The 19,683-nt window shown below is 45.9% G+C and overlaps 2 protein-coding genes across 8 annotated transcripts in view; one reads left to right on the top strand and one right to left on the bottom strand.

The window, feature by feature from the left end:
* The window catches only part of LOC119256283 (nuclear body protein SP140-like protein), a 37,702-nt gene extending 28,310 nt beyond the window's left edge, over nt 1-9,392 (bottom strand). For 6 of the 7 annotated variants that reach the window (XM_037524188.2, XM_054700144.1, XM_054700140.1 and 3 more), the window contains exons 1-2: nt 5,695-5,727; nt 742-919 (exon numbers count right to left, since the gene is read on the bottom strand). In XM_037524188.2, the coding sequence (XP_037380085.1) occupies nt 742-918 (177 nt within the window). In that variant the 5' untranslated portion in view covers nt 919; nt 5,695-5,727. Of the gene's footprint in view, nt 1-741; nt 920-5,694; nt 5,728-9,129 lie in introns of those variants that run through there. The other variant, XM_037524187.2, reaches the window with a different exon arrangement.
* Nucleotides 4,750-19,683, top strand: part of SP110 (SP110 nuclear body protein) — a 40,215-nt gene continuing 25,281 nt past the window's right edge. Inside the window, exons 1-9 of the mRNA XM_054699465.1 lie at nt 4,750-4,812; nt 8,335-8,490; nt 11,598-11,767; nt 13,932-14,079; nt 15,927-16,095; nt 16,752-17,021; nt 17,330-17,401; nt 18,199-18,282; nt 19,489-19,563. Of these exons, the coding sequence (XP_054555440.1) occupies nt 4,750-4,812; nt 8,335-8,490; nt 11,598-11,767; nt 13,932-14,079; nt 15,927-16,095; nt 16,752-17,021; nt 17,330-17,401; nt 18,199-18,282; nt 19,489-19,563 (1,207 nt within the window). The remainder of the gene's footprint in view (nt 4,813-8,334; nt 8,491-11,597; nt 11,768-13,931; nt 14,080-15,926; nt 16,096-16,751; nt 17,022-17,329; nt 17,402-18,198; nt 18,283-19,488; nt 19,564-19,683) is intronic.

The following is a 19,683-nucleotide window of genomic DNA, read 5'->3' as shown; positions in this document are numbered from 1 at the left end:
CCACTGACATTGACATGCACTTGAAAGCAATCTTGAGCAGCAAATGTGAGTTCAAACTAGGATGTTGTGTGGGGTCATTAGGAGTCTGGCTGAGAAGCCATAGAAGGTGCCCTGATGGGTAATGAGGCCATTTTGTTGACAGGGTAGTACAACTGCCCGCCTGCTAGCACTGGCCAGGCCTGGAGGGCCCCAGGAAAAACAAGTGGTCGCTCTTCCTTGCTGTGAACCTGGTCAAAGGGCAGAGAAAATTCACAAAGACAAAGAGTCTTGAAACTCAGTAATCCCACTTCTAATCTTTACCTGCATTCTAGAGCTCCAGAAATGTCTAAGGGGCAAGAAGGGATTTGGAGAGAGTGCAGCAAGCATCTGCTTCCAAATCTATCCTACCACAGCATAACTTTGCTGTTTTTCAGTAACCTCGAGTGCAACAGAAGAGGGCTTTGTGATAAAACACTACCAAGTCCTCTTATATAATTTTAGGCAGTGTTATTACATGGTCTCGACATACCTAAGATGCTCTGTACCCACACAGCCCTCCCATTTCCAGTTCTGCCACATCTTATCACCCTGCCCCTCCACCAACATTTACTACAGAATAAACAGCGCTCTCTGAGAGGCTGTTTCTCCTCCCACCAACTAACTCAGAGGGTGGTGAAAGTCCCCACGCATGGGAAGCCTTTTAGACTGTTTAATGCATCCTGATGTGTGATATAATGTCAGCAGCACAGTCTCCTCAAGTACCTCAAACTTCTGCTCAGAGATGAAGCCACGGTCACGGATGCTCATCAGGAAAGGATATACCCTTGTTATTGCACTTGCAATCTCCACTTTATTTTCTCTGAAAAGACTGAAAAGGCACTCATACAAGGCCTGGGAACCTGGGCTCCGTTCCCCTGGGCTCTGGTCTTCGATGAACATCCTGGGAGACAAAGCACATTGATAACAGACACTGAGTTTTCAGCAGCCCTGTGTTACTGCTGGCTGAAGCCAAAGACTGTTTCAGGTGGTGCCCCCTGCGGGGTGTGTGTGTGTGCAGGTGAGGATAGATAGCCCCAGGGAAAATGTGAACAAAGTGTGGCATTTTGGGATGGAAACTCTGATAAGAAATATAAGAACCCAGGGGCATTCCTGGTAGCACAAGGGATTAAAGCACTGCACTATGAAGCAATCTGTAGCCTCTGCAGCACAAGTTCGATCCCCGGCCGGCCAGGGAGCAACCCACATGGCGCAGCAGACCTCTCCTGACTCACCCACTGCTCCCCTCAGCAATGTACTTTGGTCATTCTGCCTGTTCTGTTTCTCACTCTGTCTCTGGTGAATCCTCTCATCCCCCGCATCTCTGGCCAGTACCCCATAAATAAATGAATGAATGAATGAATAAATCTTTTTTTTTTTTTAAAAGAAAGAAACATAAGTATCCAACATCATAATCGGTGACACCCACAGACATTGACATACACTTGAAAGCAATCTTGAACAACCAAAGTGAGTTTAAACTTGAATGTTGTGTGGAGACATTAGGAGTCTGGCTGAGAAGCCACAGGAGGGACCCTAATGGGTAATGAGGCCATTTGTTCACTGGGTAGTAACAACTGCCTGCCCCCTAGTACTGGCCAGGCAGCCCCTTAGAAAGCAGCCCCCAGGATTCAGTGTTTGGGATTCAGGGTTTTTGGATCTTCAGCGATGCTGAGGTCCAGCCATTTCTGACCCCACCATGCTGATGTTCCAGAACACTGTTGTGGGTGTCTGAAGGATGTGGAGAGGTAGAGCAGCCAACCTCAGAGAGGAAAATTTTGGAGGCTCTGCAGGTTGCTGAGTGACTGAAACTGTTTCTGGTTTTGCACCTGTTGCAGCCCGGCAGGGAAGGCGAAAACCCAGAGCCAGGTGCCTTGCTGAGCTGTGTGATTGTGTCTGTTTGTCGAGTTGTTCGGCCACTGCAGCTGCTGTTTTGAGTGTCGCTTGTCTGGTGCTGCGCTGGGCCACCTCAGCAGCTCTGGGAGAATCTCCTGTTGTGTCTTCTGCTGTCTTCATGATTTGAAACCCGGCCTATAGTCTGGCTGCCATGTGCGCCAGGTCTGCAGTGGTGGGAAGACACCATCTTTGAAGTGTTTGTGTTTAGGACTTAAAAACTTAAAAACTGCTTCAGGTGAGGTAAATGGCCATTTTTGGCCTCAGTAACTCTGTTTTTCCCTGGTTTGTTAAATTAATACCATTATTGTTATTCTCTGAAACTGAGTAGGCTTGCAAATGTGCGCATGGGTGAAGAACTCAGAGAGCGACCCCATATATATAGTGTAGATGTGTAGTAGGCTATATCAACTATATTTGTATAAATGCATTCTAGAACATTCCCAGAATGGCAAAGTCATCTAATGGCACATTTCTCAGAACACATAAGCAACACATGACTTTGTGCGGCACACACACACACACACACACATACACACATTCTATTGGTTCTGTTTCTCTGGAGAGTCCTGATTGATACAGATTTTTTTAAGGGTACAGAGAAAGCAATAAATAATTATAAGCTTTTCTGGTAACAAGTAGAAATCTCAGAAATATGTAAAGTGTCCTCGGCCAGTTTTAGTGTCCCTTGCTGCCCTGTATTGGCTGGTAGATTCCAGACACAAAAGATAGACAGTGGAGAGCCGGTGCATGTGTATGACACATTGCTCATATGGAATAAATGGTGCAGGAGAAGAAATGATTGAGCTTGAGAAATACCACCACATAGAAATAAAAGTGTTCACCCCATCCTAATCAAAGCCACTATTTACAATAGCTAAGCTTTGGAAGCAACCCAAATGCCCAAAAATAGATGACTGGAGCAAGAAGATGTGGTACATATACACCATGGAATATTACTCAGCAATCAAAAAAGATAAACACATGCAATTTGCAGCAACATGGATGGAGCTGGAAGGGCTCATGCTCAGCGAAATAAGCCAAAAAGAAAAATATCAGATGGTCTCACTCATAGCAGGAATCTAGAAAACCTAAATAAGGGACCAGGAAAAAGAATAACTATAAGAAAGAAAAAGTCAAAATCAACAAACAGTTATGAACCAGAGACACACTATGGGGAGGAGGAGGAGAGATTGGGGTCAAAATAAGGGGGTTGCAATTGTATGGGGAATATAAAAATAAAATTAAAAAAAACTACTATAGAGACTTTCACCTGAACCCTCTGGAGAAAACTGAATTTTAAAATGTTAAAATCTTTATAGGAACTGATATGCTACTGTCTGTGGTGGTTCAAGTGTCAACTTGAAGGGTATTTCGGGATAAGATTAACATTTAAAGTGGTGAACTTTGAGTAAGCAGCCTACTTTCCCCAAAGTGGGTGGGTCTTGTCCAATCAGTTAAAAGCCTGAAAAGAACAAACACTGACCTCTCTGAGGAAGAAGGAATTCTGCAGCACTTGGCTTTCAGACTGGCGCTGCACCATTAGCTCTGCTGGACCTCTAGTCTGCTGATGACCCACACTGCAGATTTTGCATTTGCCAGTCTCCATAATTGTGTGAGTCAATAAACAGGTAGATAGGTAGACAAATAGATGATAGATGGATAGACAGACAGATGATAGATAGGCAGACAGAAAGATAGATAACAGATAGATACTGCACAGCAACATTTTAGTGAACGATGGTGGTTCCTATATATAGCGTAGATGTGTAGTAGGCTATATCAACTATATTTGTGTAAATGCATTCTAGAACATTCCCAGAATGGCTAAGTCATCTAATGGCACATTTCTCAGAACACATCTGTTGATAAGCAACACATGACTTTGTGCGGCACGCACACACACACACACACACACACATTCTATTGGTTCTGTTTCTCTGGAGAGTCCTGATTGATACAGATTTTTTTAAGGGTACAGAGAAAGCAATAAATAATGATAAGCTTTTCTGGTAACAAGTAGAAATCTCAGAAATATGTAAAAGAGATAGATTTCTCTCATCTGTAACTGCAGAGACAGGAATGGCCTTTTCCATCATAAAATCAGTTCAAAGATGCCTTGGCAAGATTTCAGCCAGCAATAGTCACAAGAATATTAATATAGAGATCCTGTGTGAATATCCACAATTAGGGCACATTCTGTAACTACACGAGTCTGTGGCAGTGTTACAGACATGCAGACCAGATTTCTATGTTTCATCATGACCCTGCCTGGGAAAAGTAATTCCTACACTCAAACAGCTTTGTAATTCTGATTCTTACTGGACAAATCATTTCTTCCATTGACAATGTCTTGTAAAACTTCTCTGCATTTCTTAAAGGTATAAAGACTTGTAGGATTTTCTTTTTTATGAGGATCACTGGAGCTTCCCATTCTCTGAATATGCATCAAGATGACTAAAACTCATTCCTTATTGAATTTCTTACAAAAAGGATTGGATTCCGGTTAATATTTGGTTGAAAGTATATTTTTCCCCCTGTCACTAGAGAGTAAAGGGATTAAAGTAGCAATGACATGGAGAACTAGAACAGATGAGAAATTTAAACCAAAGTCTCAAAGAGAAAGACTGGTCAGAGTGCAAATCGCTGCTGTTGACTCGGATGCCCAGGGATCAGAGAAGAGCCCAAGGGTGTCTTGTAGCCCACACAGAACATTTGCATCCAGGCCAGAAGCTAGAGGTTTCTTGAGAAAATATTACTAACTCAGATAAAAGGGTTTCACCTTTAGGCATTTGGGATTTTCCCAGTGAAGTTCATAGGTTTTAAAGTCCATCTGATTAAATGGAGATCAGCTACCTGGAACAGGTGCCACTAGAGCCAGAGGCTAGCAGGAATGCCTCAGTGGTAAGTTTGATGACTTGCTGGAGGCTTAGTGTAGATGCACATGAAGTCAGTCTTAGAATGGACTCCAACCTATTGTGGGTTTTAGTTTCAAGAAACCCATCAGATACAGTGATGAGTCAGGAAAAAACCCCTTGTGCTTCTTGCGAACATGAGAGTAGGGTGGAGAAGAAGGCTTTCTGAAACAGCCCAGTGCATTCCCCATAATAAGCTCCAAAGGTCTACGCCCCAGGAGAAAAATACTTTACCCAAGTTTTAGCTAATCCGAGGAAGGGCAGTTACTAAAATCCACCCTCTGGCCTTCCTGTGTCATCTAAATGGGGTAGGAGAGAAGGAAACAGCTAAAAAGCAAATCACAATTCAAAGAGAGGGGCACAAAGAAGGACAAGGAAATAAAACAACAGAACACAATATCCAAGCAGGCTGGAGCAGTCTCCAAAGATATCAGAAAGAGAAGAATGAGAAAAGAAAACAGGAGAACTATTGGAAGTAAATAATAACAGTCAAGAATCTTCAGCAATTAATAACAGACAACAAACCACAGACTCAGGAATCTCAACAAATGCCAAACTGGATAGATACCAAATATTTACATGAAGTCATTTCCTATTCAAACTGCGGAAAAGACAAAAAGCTGTTGAAAGTAGCCAAAGTAGGACAGAGGATGTGAGAGAAATTTACCCTTGGAGAGATAAAAATAAAAGCTACAACAGGTTTTGTTATAGGGCAGCCCCGATACAGAAGGGGTTGCCTGACTGTGGGTCCTCACTCCACTGCAGGCACACACGAAAGGTTCATAAAAGGTTTATTTTCAAGGGAAGGGGAAATGAGGAAATGTACAACTCAGGGAGAAAAGCGGAAGACAAAGTTTTAAATGCGTCCTACCCGATCCGCCGATCAGGAATCCCAAAATGGTGCTCTGAGAGCTGGCCGCGAGCCAGGAGCCGTGAAGCCAGGAGGAGAGCGACAGTGTCAGAGAGCCCAAGGCCCACGTGTCTGGTTTTTATACCAACCCTGGCTGCTTAACTCCACCCTCAGGTCCCAGCCACCCTCCCTTGGGTGGTGACGGGATTTGTCTTTCCCAATGTCCTGATGGCTTCGGTCTGGAGTGGGGGTGGAGTCCACAGAGCCTGCATGGAAGGAGCTCAGGACATCATTTCCCCCTAACAGTTTCTCGTCAGAAACCATGCCAGAAAAGATTTATTAGTAAATCTAGTAAAGAAAGTGAAAAGAAACCATGCTAGTAAATATCAAAATATATAAAGCAATAAAAGAAAAAACACCAGTGCAAACTTTTATATCTTTTGAAAGTAACTTTCAAAGAGAAGGAGAAATAGATTTTCTCAAACAAAAGCTAAAATAATTAATTACAAGAAGACTTACCCTGCAGAAGAAAATTGATGTTAAGTCAGAAATTCAGACTTACATAAAGAAAGGAAAAACATCAGGGAAGGAACACATGTAGCTATCATTTTTTTTTCTATTCTAAATTTATATAAGAGATAACTACTGGCTCAAAGTAATAATAAAAACATATGATTAAAGTGTATAGATAAACAACCTGACTGATAGCAATGCTTGCAAAGACAGGGGAAACATATTTATGACATTTTGTTATACATCATTTTCCATGATAAAACTTAAAGCAGATATGAAAAAATAAAGTGGTAGTAAGCAAGGTAAAAAAAAAAGTAATTTTAAAAATAACAAAATGAGTATAACCAGCTGTAAAAATATATTGTAACCTCTAGGGAAACCACTAAAATTGTTTTAAAAGAGGTATAATTGATAAGCTGAGAGAGAAGATAAAATGGAATCACAAAATGCTCATGAAAAGGGTAGAAAAGAAAGAGAAAAAATAGTAACAAAGACAAGTACAATGAATAGAAAATAGTTACAAACATGGTAGTTGTTAATCCAACTACATGAATAATCATTTTAATTGTGAATGTTCTAAATATGCCAATTAAGAGAGACTGAGAGAATTTCTAAAAACCATCCAATTATATGCTATCTATAATAAACCCACTTTAAACATAGAAGCACAGGTTAAAAGTAAAGGAATGGAGAAAAATATATAATGCCAACATTACTTGAAGGAAAACTCTAGTAGCCACATTAATTTCAGACAAAGCAGACTTCAGCACAGGGAAAACTGTCAGGGAGGCGGAGGGGGACTATATAATGCTAAAGTGGTCAATTTCTCCGGGGAAACAGAGAAATCCTTCATATGTATATAGTTAGCAAGTGAGCTTCAAAGAAACAAAATTGATAGAAATATAAGGAGAAATAGACAAATCCACTAATATCACTGGGGACTCAATACCCTATTTTAGTAGTTGATAGATCAATCAGGCAAAAATATCAGTAAGAAGACAGTGATCTTGTTAGGGGGAAAGGATGTCCTGAGCTAATCCCATGCAGGCTTTGTGGATGCCACCCCCACTCCAGAAGCCATCAGGACATTGGGAAAGACAAATCCCGTCACCACTAAAGGGAGGGTGGCTGGGACCTGAGGGTGGGGTTAATCAGCCAGGCTTGGTATTAAAACCCAGACACGTGGGCCTTGGGGTCTCGCTCTGTCGCTCGCCTCCTGGCTTCACGGCCCCTGGCTCGCGGCCAGCTCTCAGAGCGCCATTTGGGATTCCTGATCAGCAGATTGGGTAGGACGCAGTTAAACTCTGTCTCCCGCTTTTCTCCCTGAGCTGTACATTTCCTCACTTGCCCTTCCCTTGTGAATAAACCTTTTATTAACCTTTCGCGTGTGCCTGCAGTGGAGTATTGATAAGTCCTTTCAAGTGCGCGGGTGAGGACCCACAGTCAGGCACCCCGTTTTGTATCGGGGCTGCCCTGTAACAATCTGAATAGCATCATCAATCAATTTAATCGAATTGACTTTTATAGTCTATTTTGTTCACAACAAAATATACATATCCTTCAAGGTCACGTGGACTATATACCAAAATATGCTCTATTTTGCACTATAAAACATATTGTAACAAATTTAAAAGGATATGTTATTTGAAAAATATGTTCTCAGACCATAATGGAATTAAAGTACAAATAGCAAAAAGATAGTTGGAAAGTCCTAAAACACTTGGAAATTAAACTGCACAGTTTAGCAACAAAGAAGAAATCGCAAGTGAAATTTTAAAGTATTTTGAACCAAATGAAAATAAAAACACAATTTCCAAAAGTGTATGGAATTCAGCAAAAGCAGTGCTTAGCGGGACACGAACAATTTTAAATACATATATTTGAAAAAAGATCTAAATCAATAACCTAAGCTTCCACCTAAGAAAACTAGAAAAAAGAGAGAAATGTTAAGTCTTATGCAAGCAGAAGGAAAGAAATTATGAAAACGAGGGTAGAGATCTATGAAACTGAAAACAGGAAAAATGAGAGAAAACTAATGAAACCCCAAACTGATTTTTGGTAAATCAGAAAATAGGAGCAGAGGCAGCACCTGCTAACCCCTTTCATGAAGTCTGCCACTTCTCAGTACCTTCCTTTTCCTGCTTGAAGACCAAGGACTGGCTGAACTTAGAGCTCCATGGGTTCATCTTCCCATCTCCTGTGGCCAGGAGCAGTGGGCTGGGTGCCCAGGTGCCACCTGGCTGTTGCCCTAGCAAGGCCAACGCCTTCTTGGGGACCAGCCAGCACCAGAAATCTGAGTTGAAGGTGTGTCCATGCACACTTACGCTGCCTAAATTTTTATCAGCAAAAATATGTTGGCATACTTGTCTTATATTTTTAAAAGGTAAATTTCCTCCTTCTCTAGCCAGATGTGCACCACCCACATACTGAAACACTAACAACAGGGACTCTCCCCACCTGCCTGTGCCTGCCCATTCAACCCCTGTAGTTTCACTTCCTCTGATCAGGGGTTCAGAGACTCTGAGTCTGCTGCTGAGCCCGCCACTACAGATTGGCTCTGGCCAAACTGGTAGCCAACTAACGGCCCAGGAATGGGAAAAAGTTGCCAATAGGCATTTGATTCAATAGGCATTTGCTCATTTTTCTAAAAAGATCTTTCCTGGACAAAGTTTTTGGGGGGATAGGGAAAGAGGAAGGAGAGTGGGATACATGGAAGATTTAGAGGGTGGGGGAATCTCCCACTCCTGTACCCAGGCCTCGGCAGGGCCCCAGAGTTTCAACATTCACATGTGGGGCAATGACATGTGATGATGCGTGAAGCCACCCCCGGGCTAATCCCCTGCAATTTAAAAAATCTGATTCCTTCATTATTTATATATAACCCTGTTCTGTTGTGTACCTGTGGGATGAGGCTGGGTACCCAGAAATAACAGAGACACCGACCTTAAAAGAGATGAAGGACAAGAAGAGCTGCAGCCAAGCTGTGGGGTCCACCGCTGTCTTCTGCTGGCCCCACTGGGCCAAGTAAGGTCTATGCTTCCTCGGTGATTTGCCAGCGCTCTGAAGAGAAGCTAGAATTCATCCAGCCCTGGGGCCTGGCACCCTGTCACAGGGTAAAGGAAAAGTGAAATCCCCAAGCTGTGTGCCTGACCCATCACCCAATCTCCAAGGCGGGTCTCAGACCCAGGGAGGAGGAGCCGGGTCAAGTCAGGGTGTTCCTCATGCAAAAGAAAGAGGGCAATGTTTGACTCAACCCGAAAGTCCATTTGACTCAAACCAATCAAAGTTGTTTAGAAGTGGCAGAGTTTACATGGGAGGAAGTGACCTCCACACTGGTCCGTTGATGAGGCGACATGCAAAGGAAGAGGAAGTGCCAGCCATTCTGGAACTTTTGCGGCTCTGGGCTGGCTGGGTGTGGCTGTTAATCTGCACTGAACCGGCTAAGCCCAGTGTTCAGACACAGGCTGGAGACAACCCAACGCATTGCAAAGCAAGGAGGATGGTCTTCAAATTTTTGGAAAGGCCAGAAGGAACCAAACCAACTTCTGCAATTTTTCTTGAGTTTTCTTGAATTTTCAAAATTTTCTTGAATACGTGAGCGCTCTGCAAATGCCGGCAGGAGCAATTGGGGAAAAACTGAGCTTCAGCTAGTCTCTGAAATCTCAAGGAGGGTGATGACAGGCTTCTCATTGAATGGGGAAAGGGTTTGGAACAGGGTCACCTAGAATTTAAAGGCCAGTGAGATCCAGCTAATAAGCATGTTACATTTACGTTTGCACATAAAATTTTCACTTACATGGCCCTCATTCCGCAAAGGATTTGAAGTAACTTACCAAAACACACTATGTCAACGTGAAGCTGAGAAACACAAAAAATGAGAGCAAAGAACAAATAAAACCAACGAAACCCGAGGACCAGAAACCCAGGCAGACACTGCCTCAGAGAGAGGGGAGCGGGAGTCAGAGCATCAGACCTGTGAGTCGAGGCAGGTGAGGACCAGGAAGCCAGAGCAAAGTTGAGTGTTTCCGAAGTCTCGCCCTTTGCTCACTGTGATGTGCAAAAGATGTCATTTGTCAAGAGGCACATATTGCACGTTTCCATTTAGGAAACATCTGGGCAAAGTACTAGGCAGCACTTTGGTGGCAGCCTGGTGCTGGGGCTGGGAGGACCCACTGGGGCTTTCCAGGGTGACGGAAGTGGTGTCTGTCTTCATCGTGGCTGTGACTCCAGTTGTTAAAACTCATCAGAGTCATGGAGTGAGATCCTGAAATATCAAGCAGACCCTTGGCAAAGTTCTAGAACAGGAGAACTACAGAGAGGGCACTGGAAGGAAACCACAGATATTATCCCAAAATTAATAAAGAAGTAAGAAAATAATTAAATAATTAAAAAGAAATTAAAATATTCATTCAACTGTACACTTCTGATGAATGTGTTTTATACCTCAATTAAGTGAAGCTAAAAAGAACTACATGGCGCCTCAGGGGCCCTAGAACGTGGCACATGTGTGAGGTGACTGTCCGTTTCCCGCCATCACTGAGGGGTCACTGCCAGTCCCTCGCTAGAAGCACCTGAGTCTTTAATCACCTCATTTTCTACTTTATTGATTTCTGGCTGAGTTGACATGCTGTTCCCACTCTGGCTTTCTTTTCCACAGGAAGCCCAGGAGCCGTCTCGCTGATGCAGATCTGCCTTGAGTCAAGCCTTTTTTGGCCCTAGAACTGCTTCTCACTATTTTTCTGTGGGTTTGAATGAGGGTGTCCTGGTCAGAGGAACCTTGGGTTTTATTAAGGTTAAACAGATTTCCATATTTGGGGATTTCTCACAGCCCCTATGTGCCAGTGTTCATGAGAATTCTTTAAAAGAGGCATTCTCCACCTTCCCTGCTATCGTGGTTGTTCTAGAATCTTCTCCTGCTTCTGCCTCTGCCTTAGACCAACTGCCTGCCTGGCTCCCGGCCCCTTTCCTGCCTGCAGGTGTGCCTACTTTGGTGAGATTTCAGTTTATATTCAGGTTCCCGCTTATTTCCATTTCCTTATTTTATTTTCAAATTTGTCTGGACAAATCATAGGTATTTCTGAGCTACCTCATCATCACCCCTTTAGTTTTTTGTTTGCTTTCTAGAAGAAGGGATGATTTTTGTTAAATTTATCCAGTTGGGTAACTGCAGCCACCATCACGATGTAATTTTGGAACATTTTCATCACTGCAGAGTGTCCAAAAGGAAGACCATCCGGGCTAGGGAGGGAGCGGGCGGATGCTGGCTTCCCAGTTCTGTGGACACTGGGGCTGGACCCCTGTGTCCTCTCCCGCTCTGTGCTTCCCTCTCCAGCCTGCTCCTAATTGGCAGCAAGCCCCCCCAACCTCCCCAAATGCACTTAGTCAGATAGCAGGCCTGGCCCTGCCCTCAGCTTCCTGCCCTGAAGCTCCAGTTACTTTCACTTTCCTTTCCTCTGAAGCTGGGCTCCACTGGCCGTGGTGAGGCACTGGCTTCCTGCTCATGTACAGCTACTCCCTGCCTCGCCGAGGGAGACATCCCCGCTGATCACGGGACCTGGAAAGGGGCAGGAGCAGCACCCAGGTGCGTCTTCATCCCATGACTTGATTCTTCCTTTTGGGGGATTAGGCTTGTGGAGTTGATTTCCTGGCAGCAGTGGGTGGAAACTCAACTATTTAAACTGTGAGCGTCTCTCTTTCTAACATAGTGTTTTCCAAAGAAATACAGGGAGTGTCGGGAATTTCATAGAGGACAGTTTAAAAAAAGGACAGATCAGGGGTTTGGGGGTGGGGAAGGAGACACACATCTTGACTCGTTTCCCCTAAAGTCTACCCTGTCATTTTGGGGAGATGAGATTTGCTCTCCACCCACCTCGTCCACGCCCGAGTCTGCTTCTGTCCCAAACCAGCTACCAACTCACTCATTGTCCATCATGCAAATGGCTACGGGTGGTTGGGGAGCTGGTAGAAAAGAGAGAACAAGAGGTACATTTAATAGCTTCACCAGGGAATCTTGAACTTTTTAGATTTTTTTCTTTCAGCCCATTTGTGATTATTGCATTGAAATGAATCCCTTGCAGAATTTGAAACTCAAGGATGATGATGATTATTTTCTATCTTAGCCAACCTGATAGGCAAACATGTCTTTATTTATACTGTTCTTTTTTTTTTTTTTTTAATTTTCTAGAGGCATGTCTTATTTATCTATTTGTTTGTTTGTTTGTTTTATACATGCACTGGGTACAGTCAGAAGGCAGGAGGGTGAGAGAATTCACCAGAGCCAGAGCGGGGAGCAGAGCAGGCAGACTGACGAAGTACACTGCTGAGGGGAGCAGCGGGCAGCAGGAGAGGTCTGCGCGCCATGTGGGACCCTCCTCCGGTGGCCGGGGAGCAGCCGGGGATCGAACCGGCGCCGCAGAGGCCGCGGGCAGCTTCGCAACCCAGCGCTCAACCGCTGCGCCACCTGAGAGGCCCTATTTATACTGTTCTAATACCGAGTTACCAGTTTTTTATATACTGATTGCCCATTTGACTTAATTGCTTGTTTATATATTCTGCTTTTTGTTCTATGTGGATGTTTGCCTTTAAGGCATACACTGCAATGCTCATAAGAAGAGTCCCCTCCCCCAAAACAGGCAGGAAGATGATAAAAATCAGACAGTCCTATATGAGGTGCAATATCATGCACCGGTGGAAATGGGGTTTGGGTCAGATGAGCTCTGCTTTGCCAAATGCCTGGAGTAGTGACTTACTTCATCTGCCTCACTTCATCCTTGTCAGTCCTAACAGGTGAAGAATGAGGACCATAGCAATGTTCTGCTCTGAAAATAGTCTGAATGTGGCCGCAGAGCCCGTTCCTCTTCTTAGCAGGTGTTCATCCTGGCTGTGTGCTCATGCATGCTGCACCCTCCCCAGGCGTCTTGCGGATATAGATTCCCCTCCCATCTGCTGTCTCAGGATTTCTTCATGATTATAGACCCTCTGTGGGATCTTTTCTGGATTATTCTTTTCACATATATATTATATATACATTCATGTACATGCAATCACACAATATCAATATATTGTACACGTGTATTTAATACTTCATATATTTATCTTTTCGGTCAAACTTATAGTATTCAGGAGTGAGAAGAGACAGGGACGTTCGAGCTGCCCTTGGGATTAAATCCCTACAAATTCATCATGAATCACAGCTCAATTCTGTCTTCGACACAAACTGAAGTTGGAAAAATTGGACTTATGTTTGCTTCGTTGTTTCAAATCTCTAGGTGGTTGAATTATCTATTAGTGCTTTCCTTCCCCAGATAATTTGCCAAGAATGCCATAGGTAAATTCTCATCTAATATAACTTCTGGTATTTTCTCATGCCCTGTAAATGTTCACTTTTTACAATGTTGCGTGGGCACAGAAAAAGCAGCAGTGTGTTGTGAGAGATGAGGTTGAGACACCAAAATCTGGCATGTAGGAAGCTCTCAGTCAATGTTAACTCTTTTTAATATCCACCTGATGATTACTAGCAGCCTCTTGAAGATTCAGCGCCATATTGTTGGTCACTTTCATTCCCCTTTATAGCTGGATGTTACCATTGCTTCCTGCATCCATGAATCACTTAAACACACAGTGTTTTGCTAGCAGACACTCTTGGGGCCAAAATACCGGTTTCTAGAAGACTATTGCCTGCAGAGAGCAGTTCCCCAAGCTCCTCAGAGTCTTTGCTTTTCTTTCTTCTCATGCCCCTTCCATAGGATCTTCACCATGACCAGGGTCTTGGAAGAGGCTCTTCACCAGCACTTCAGATGCAAGAAGCTGGAGATTGCCTATGCCATACACAAGCCATTCCCCTTTGTTGAAAGCCTGCTAGACAATGCCTTCATCACTGAGAACTTCTACAGGGTGAGTTGTGTTGGCTGCTTTCCCATGGCAGCCCAGCCCCCACCAAGAATCCTGATTATTGAGGCTACAATCAAACCCAAACCCACAGGACTCCTAGAGGTTAAAGGTCAGTCCCAAATGTTCATGATCAGAGGTGGGGGGTGTGTGTGTGTGTGTGGCAGGAGCTGCCATAACAATGACCACAATCCAGGTGGCTTCAAACTACAGAAACATTCTCTCATAGTTCTGGAGCCCAGAAGTCTAAAATTAAGTTGTTGGTAGGGTTGGTTCTTTCTAGAGGTTCTGAGGGAGAATTCGATGTCAGACATTTTTCTATTTTCTGGTGGTGCCATCAGTCTTCATATTCCTGGACCTGTAGGAAGCATCACTTCAATCATTGTTTCCACCCCAACATTGCCTGCTCCTTCTTTGTATTTTCTTTCTCTTCTTTTATAAGGACACTTCATTAGGCCAAGGGTCCATCCTAATCCTGGATGACCTCATCACAAGATTTTTATCTTAATTGTATCTACAAAGACCCTTTTCCCAAGTAAGGTCACATTCACAGATTTCAAGTGGACATATCTTTGGGGGGAAGAAGGAACTGCTTAACCCACTAAGGGCACCATCCTAGTTCCTAAGAGCTTGTCACCCACAGATAATTCAATGTGAAGCAAGGTAGACATTGGGAGATGTGCTATGTGGATAAAAATGGCACTGATTTCACAGCTTTTCCAGAGCTCAGGCCCAGGGAAGTGCCAGAGTGATAAAGCACCTTCTCCAGCCTGGACCTGGCTGACTTCAGCTCCATTTCAGATCACAGCCAGAAGTGACCCCTCTGGGGACCCCCTGACCTACTCATCTATTAAGACCCCCTCACTGCTCTCTCACAGTAACCTATGCTTCCTCTTTATAACACCTCTCAGCAGTCACCAAGTATTCATCTCAGTTGTGCTTATTACTTAATGCCCACCTTCTCCACCTAACAGTGCCCCTCCTCTGGTTGGGGAGCACCATGCTGACCTTCCCCATTGTTATGCACACAAGGAGGGGCTCACCACCCTCAGGGGGTGCCCAGTAAGTATTCTGCATCAATTCTCTGCTAGCATGTTTCTCCTTTTGGCCGCCTCTCAGCAAGAGGAGCTCTTCTGATGGTTTCCCTGTTCAGGACATCTCAAGTCCAAAATAAAGAGAGCGAGCAGAAGTTATTGCACAATCATCACAATTGCCAATTGTGGCCCACCTCTAGATCTATTGCCTGACAGGATGAATTACACAGTAGCAGCCTTTGACTCCACTCTTCCCTTAAAATTTCTCTCTTCCCTCAAAGACACCTAAAAACAACGGTCACAGGGCCTCCCTGGTGGCCTAAGGGTTAAGTATCAGCACTGTCACTGCTACTGCCTGAGCTTGATCCCCAGCCAGGGAGCTGACCCACATGGGGCAGCAGACCTCTCCTGTCTTGACTGCTGCTCCCCTCAGCAGTGTATTTCAGTAGATCCGCCTGCTCCCCATTTGTCTCTGGTGAATCTTCTCACCCCCCCCAACCCCCATACCTCTGGCCTACACACCAGTTCTTCTATGCAAAAAAAAAAAAAAAAAAAAACCCTCATAAAGCAGACAGATTTTTTTTAAAGAAGCCTAAAATATTTACTGCTGTGACTACTGGAATTCCACGTCCCAGTGAATGTGAAGTTTCAAAAGCAAACACACTTCAGGAAATTTGACTAGACATTTTATGCAAATTGCTTCTTAAAAGACCAAAATAGCTTTCTAACAACCTTGAAAACCACAATGTATCATAATAGTAATAAGCCTCCATTCCATTTTATAATCATTTGTAATGATCCTTTGTTCCTTTTTTAAAGGAATCTCTGGAAGCCTATAGAAATCTGGTCCCTGTGTCCCAAGTGATCTACAACATTCTCGCCAAACTGGAGAAGACATTTAACCTGTCACTTCTGAAGACGCTGTTCCGACCCCTTCACCTGTATGAGTACCCCAAACTGAAGAGGACTTTTAAGAGCTTCCATGATGGTACCGGCTTCTTGGATAACATTTGGGCTATAGAAGGGAGGCAGGTAGCTGTGCTAGGCTTGGGTTGGCTCTACCCTGTGGAATCTGCGCTTCCACTGCCCACTCTCTCTCTGGAAAGGTAAGGCCCAAGCTCTGCATGGGGATTCGGGGGTGGGAGGAAAGTTGCAGTGGCCAGATTAGAGGGTTTGAGGTATGGAAGCTGCATCTGCAGAAATAAGCAGAAAGCAGAATATAAACCATGGGAGGGAATTAATATGTTCTCTTATTTGCCCCAGAGAGATGTAATGTGTTCTTCTTGGAAAACAGAGACCACTATTACCATGACAGCTCTGTAGATAGTTGCTTTAATTCTGACACCCAAATGAAAGAAAATTAGATCCCCAGGGGTAAGTCAAACTCAACTTTATGTGTGAAGTCACTTTGGTATTAGACCCGAGGTCTGGTGCCATTTTTAAAGCACTGAATGCCCAAATCAGGTAAATAAACTAGGCAGGGGCCACACCGAGGATGCTAAGGGTGAGCTGGTTCTATGCACCTGGGGGAGAAAGAATGATGTGGCGCCCCTTACACTCTTGGGGATCACGTATAAGGAAATGCCCTTTGCCAAAGAATTCAGAGGCTCCGGGGTCTGACCTGAGTTCCTTCACCAATCCCAGTTGTCAATTCCCACGGAGGCTGGAGCAGACTCGCAGCCGTCCTCGACCTGGATGACACAGCAGAATGGAGCTCCCACCAGCCCAGGCTGCTGCCGCTGCCCACACCCCAGCAGCCCTCATCGAGCCTCCCACCCCAGCCGCCCGCCGTCACTAAGCCCGAAGGATCTAAGCCTGAAGGATCCACACCGCACAGCACTGAGATCCTGGGTGAACAGCCCAGCCCCGCAGCGGCCACCCCCCGACTCATCGGGGAAGGGAGGCTCACCCCAGGTGAGAAACAGGGATGCCCTCCGCCTGGCACCCCTGGCCTTGTGTGGTGACCAGGTCTTGAAGGCCGGGGTCTCGTATTTTTCTTGATCTGTTTTCCACATACCACTTGCCACATACAACCCCTACCAGAAGGATTAGGGGTCACAGGGGCCTGGTTTAGTCCTAAAGCCCAGAACACCTGCTTCCCAGCCCGGACCGTCCAACGCTCCACCCTTGGACCTGGTGCTCAGCCTGCCCTGGGGTTCTCACCCTTCACTCACTGCCCTGACCCCTGTAATGATTTTGCTTCCTCTCTTCCATGACCGAAGACAACCTCGCGTCCCAAGTAAATGATGGAGACTCGCCAGAGAAGCCCGGCGCCCGCCCTGACTCTGTGCAAGGTAGTGTTTCGTGGGCTCACCCGCCTAGCTCAAGGAGCCGCCCAGCCAGAGGGCTGAGGCAGGAACCAGGGGGAAAGAACTGGGGTGACAAAGGAAAAGCAGAGGGGGACGCATGCAGTGACGGGGGCGGGACCGCGCGTCAGGAAGGCCACCAGGGCCAGCTGCGGCTGAGATGTCCTGTGTCCCTGCCCGACCATGGTAGCACGCGGACCCGAGCCGACAGGGCTGGTGCAGCTCGCCCGCCCGCGCCCGGCCTTCCCTGTCAACCATATTCATGTCTATGTGGTTGGATGCTAAGAGGATTGTCCTTGCAGTCATTAAAACAGATGACCCAGTATCTCAAAGTCAGCTGGACCTGATGTAACTTCTAATGCTGTGTCCCCTGAGCCGTCACGGAAGGAGGCTGATCACAGGCAATATAACCTGGCAAATAACTGGGCGCTGCCAACGGGGCGCTGCCCAAGAGGAACCGTGCAGCTGAGCCTCCAGCGCTAGGAGAAGGGTCCTTCGGGTCCAAATGATGCTAATCCGAACCAGAGCGGTTGACATGATCCAGAAGTTAATAACAGCGGAAGGGTTCGTTTTCTAGAATTTCTAAAGATAAAAGCCACCACCGCAGACCATCACTGAAGCAGCAATGGAAAGGCCATGACTTGCACTCCCGCTGTCCTACCCTCACTAGACTTTGGTTGGCACCGTCTGATTCCCTGGATAGAATAGATTGTTCTCGCTCCTCTGCCCTCTGGTTCCTGTTTGCTGGTCCTAGGATCTAAAATGCCTTTTCTCCCTCTGTTCAGTGTCCAGTGACAAACCAGCCCCCCAAGGGAAAGATGAAGAAGATGCTCCAGAGATGCCCAGTGCACCCTCGGGCCCTGTGCCAAGTAAGCCTGACTTGGACAGCCTCGCTTGCCTTAGTTGTCGTGCCTCTCGAGAAGACGAGCTTCCGACTGCTCACCCAGCCCTCAGGGGTCTGACCAGGCAGGAGCCCCAAGTTCCTGAATGGAGCACAGGGAGATGAGTCTAGGGAGGTAGACTGGGAGGGGACAGCGATATAGAGGACAGGACCCCACTAGTAGCCACTGGACCCAGGCCCTGAACACCCCCCATGGGGTCTGCAAAGGGGCGACCATCACCTGCCAGGAGGTGCTGTGGTGGGCACCCCAGAGAAGGGGCAAGAGCCCGAGCTGGGCAGGAACTTTGATAGCTGCTCTCTGGGGCCTCTCCAGGAGGGGACGCAAAGGGAAGCACGTTTGGGCCTCGTGCTGAGCCCGAGGGATGGGCTGGGGATGGGCCCCCCAGCCCCTGCCCGGTTGTGGGGGACTCCCACTTTCAACCCCACCCCTTCTATATTGTTTGACTTTTTAAGAGTTGATCTTATGAACATAACTTGAAATGCAACTACTTAATTAGAAGGTCCAATGACCACTGACTGCCTCCCTGCTCTTAAGAAGCCAGAATTTGAGATGAATCTCATAGGGTTGTAAAGGGGAAGTGGACATTTCCCCAAATGGACCTTTATTTGCTCTGGCTGCAAGCCCTCTGTCCTTCCTATGCAGCAAAAAAGAAGAATTTTGCTTTTATTTGCCCTCAGCCACACTAGCCAGCGCAGGCCAGCTTCTGCTTTCCTCGGCAGCCCTTGTGTCCAGAAATCTGAGACACTGGCCTCCTCCACAGTTTCTCAAGGTGAAGAGAATCACAGACACAGCGTTGTAAGACGCGCCATTCAGAGACCTCTAAGCAATGACATGTATTTTTCAAATGGCGAAAGCGTTCCCCTTCCTGTGGCCGTCAGGATTCAGGGTCCCGGCTCACCAGGCTCTCAGCCTCTTTCCCTGAGGGGGGTGGCACCCCAGTATTTCTCCTCTGAGGAGTAAGGGGACCCTCTCGAGCAGGGCCAAACTGAGCCCCTCACGGACAATCACCCTGGTTCACTATGACCGTCGCGCTGGTCCCAGTAACTTGTGGATCAAATCGAGACAGAGCCAGGGCCTGCGCCCGGCAGATCCCAACGCCACGCTCTGCGCCCATTGGTCTCCCTCGCACCTTCAGCCCATGCCAGCCTCTGAACTGAACTGTACTTTTTTCAGTGATAAGAGAAGATTCTCCTGAACCAAATGACTCAAAAGAGCCCCAGGAAGTGCCCCCCGAAACTCCCAAGAAAGGTAAGGAGTGTCTTTCTCCTCTGTCAGGTGGGTGAACTTGGAGCCGTTTTCTGCTCTTCTGATTAGTTTGTGTTCTAAGCACCTCCGGTGTGGTTACAGCGACCCGCTTCCCATCCACTG

This window comes from Talpa occidentalis, unplaced genomic scaffold (genome assembly GCF_014898055.3).
Source record: "Talpa occidentalis isolate TD23 unplaced genomic scaffold, MPIMG_talOcc4v2.1 talOcc4.3, whole genome shotgun sequence".
In the NCBI taxonomy this organism is placed as follows: domain Eukaryota; kingdom Metazoa; phylum Chordata; class Mammalia; order Eulipotyphla; family Talpidae; genus Talpa; species Talpa occidentalis.
Note: the sequence above shows the minus strand (reverse complement) of the source record. Positions and strands in the feature narration are given on the sequence as shown.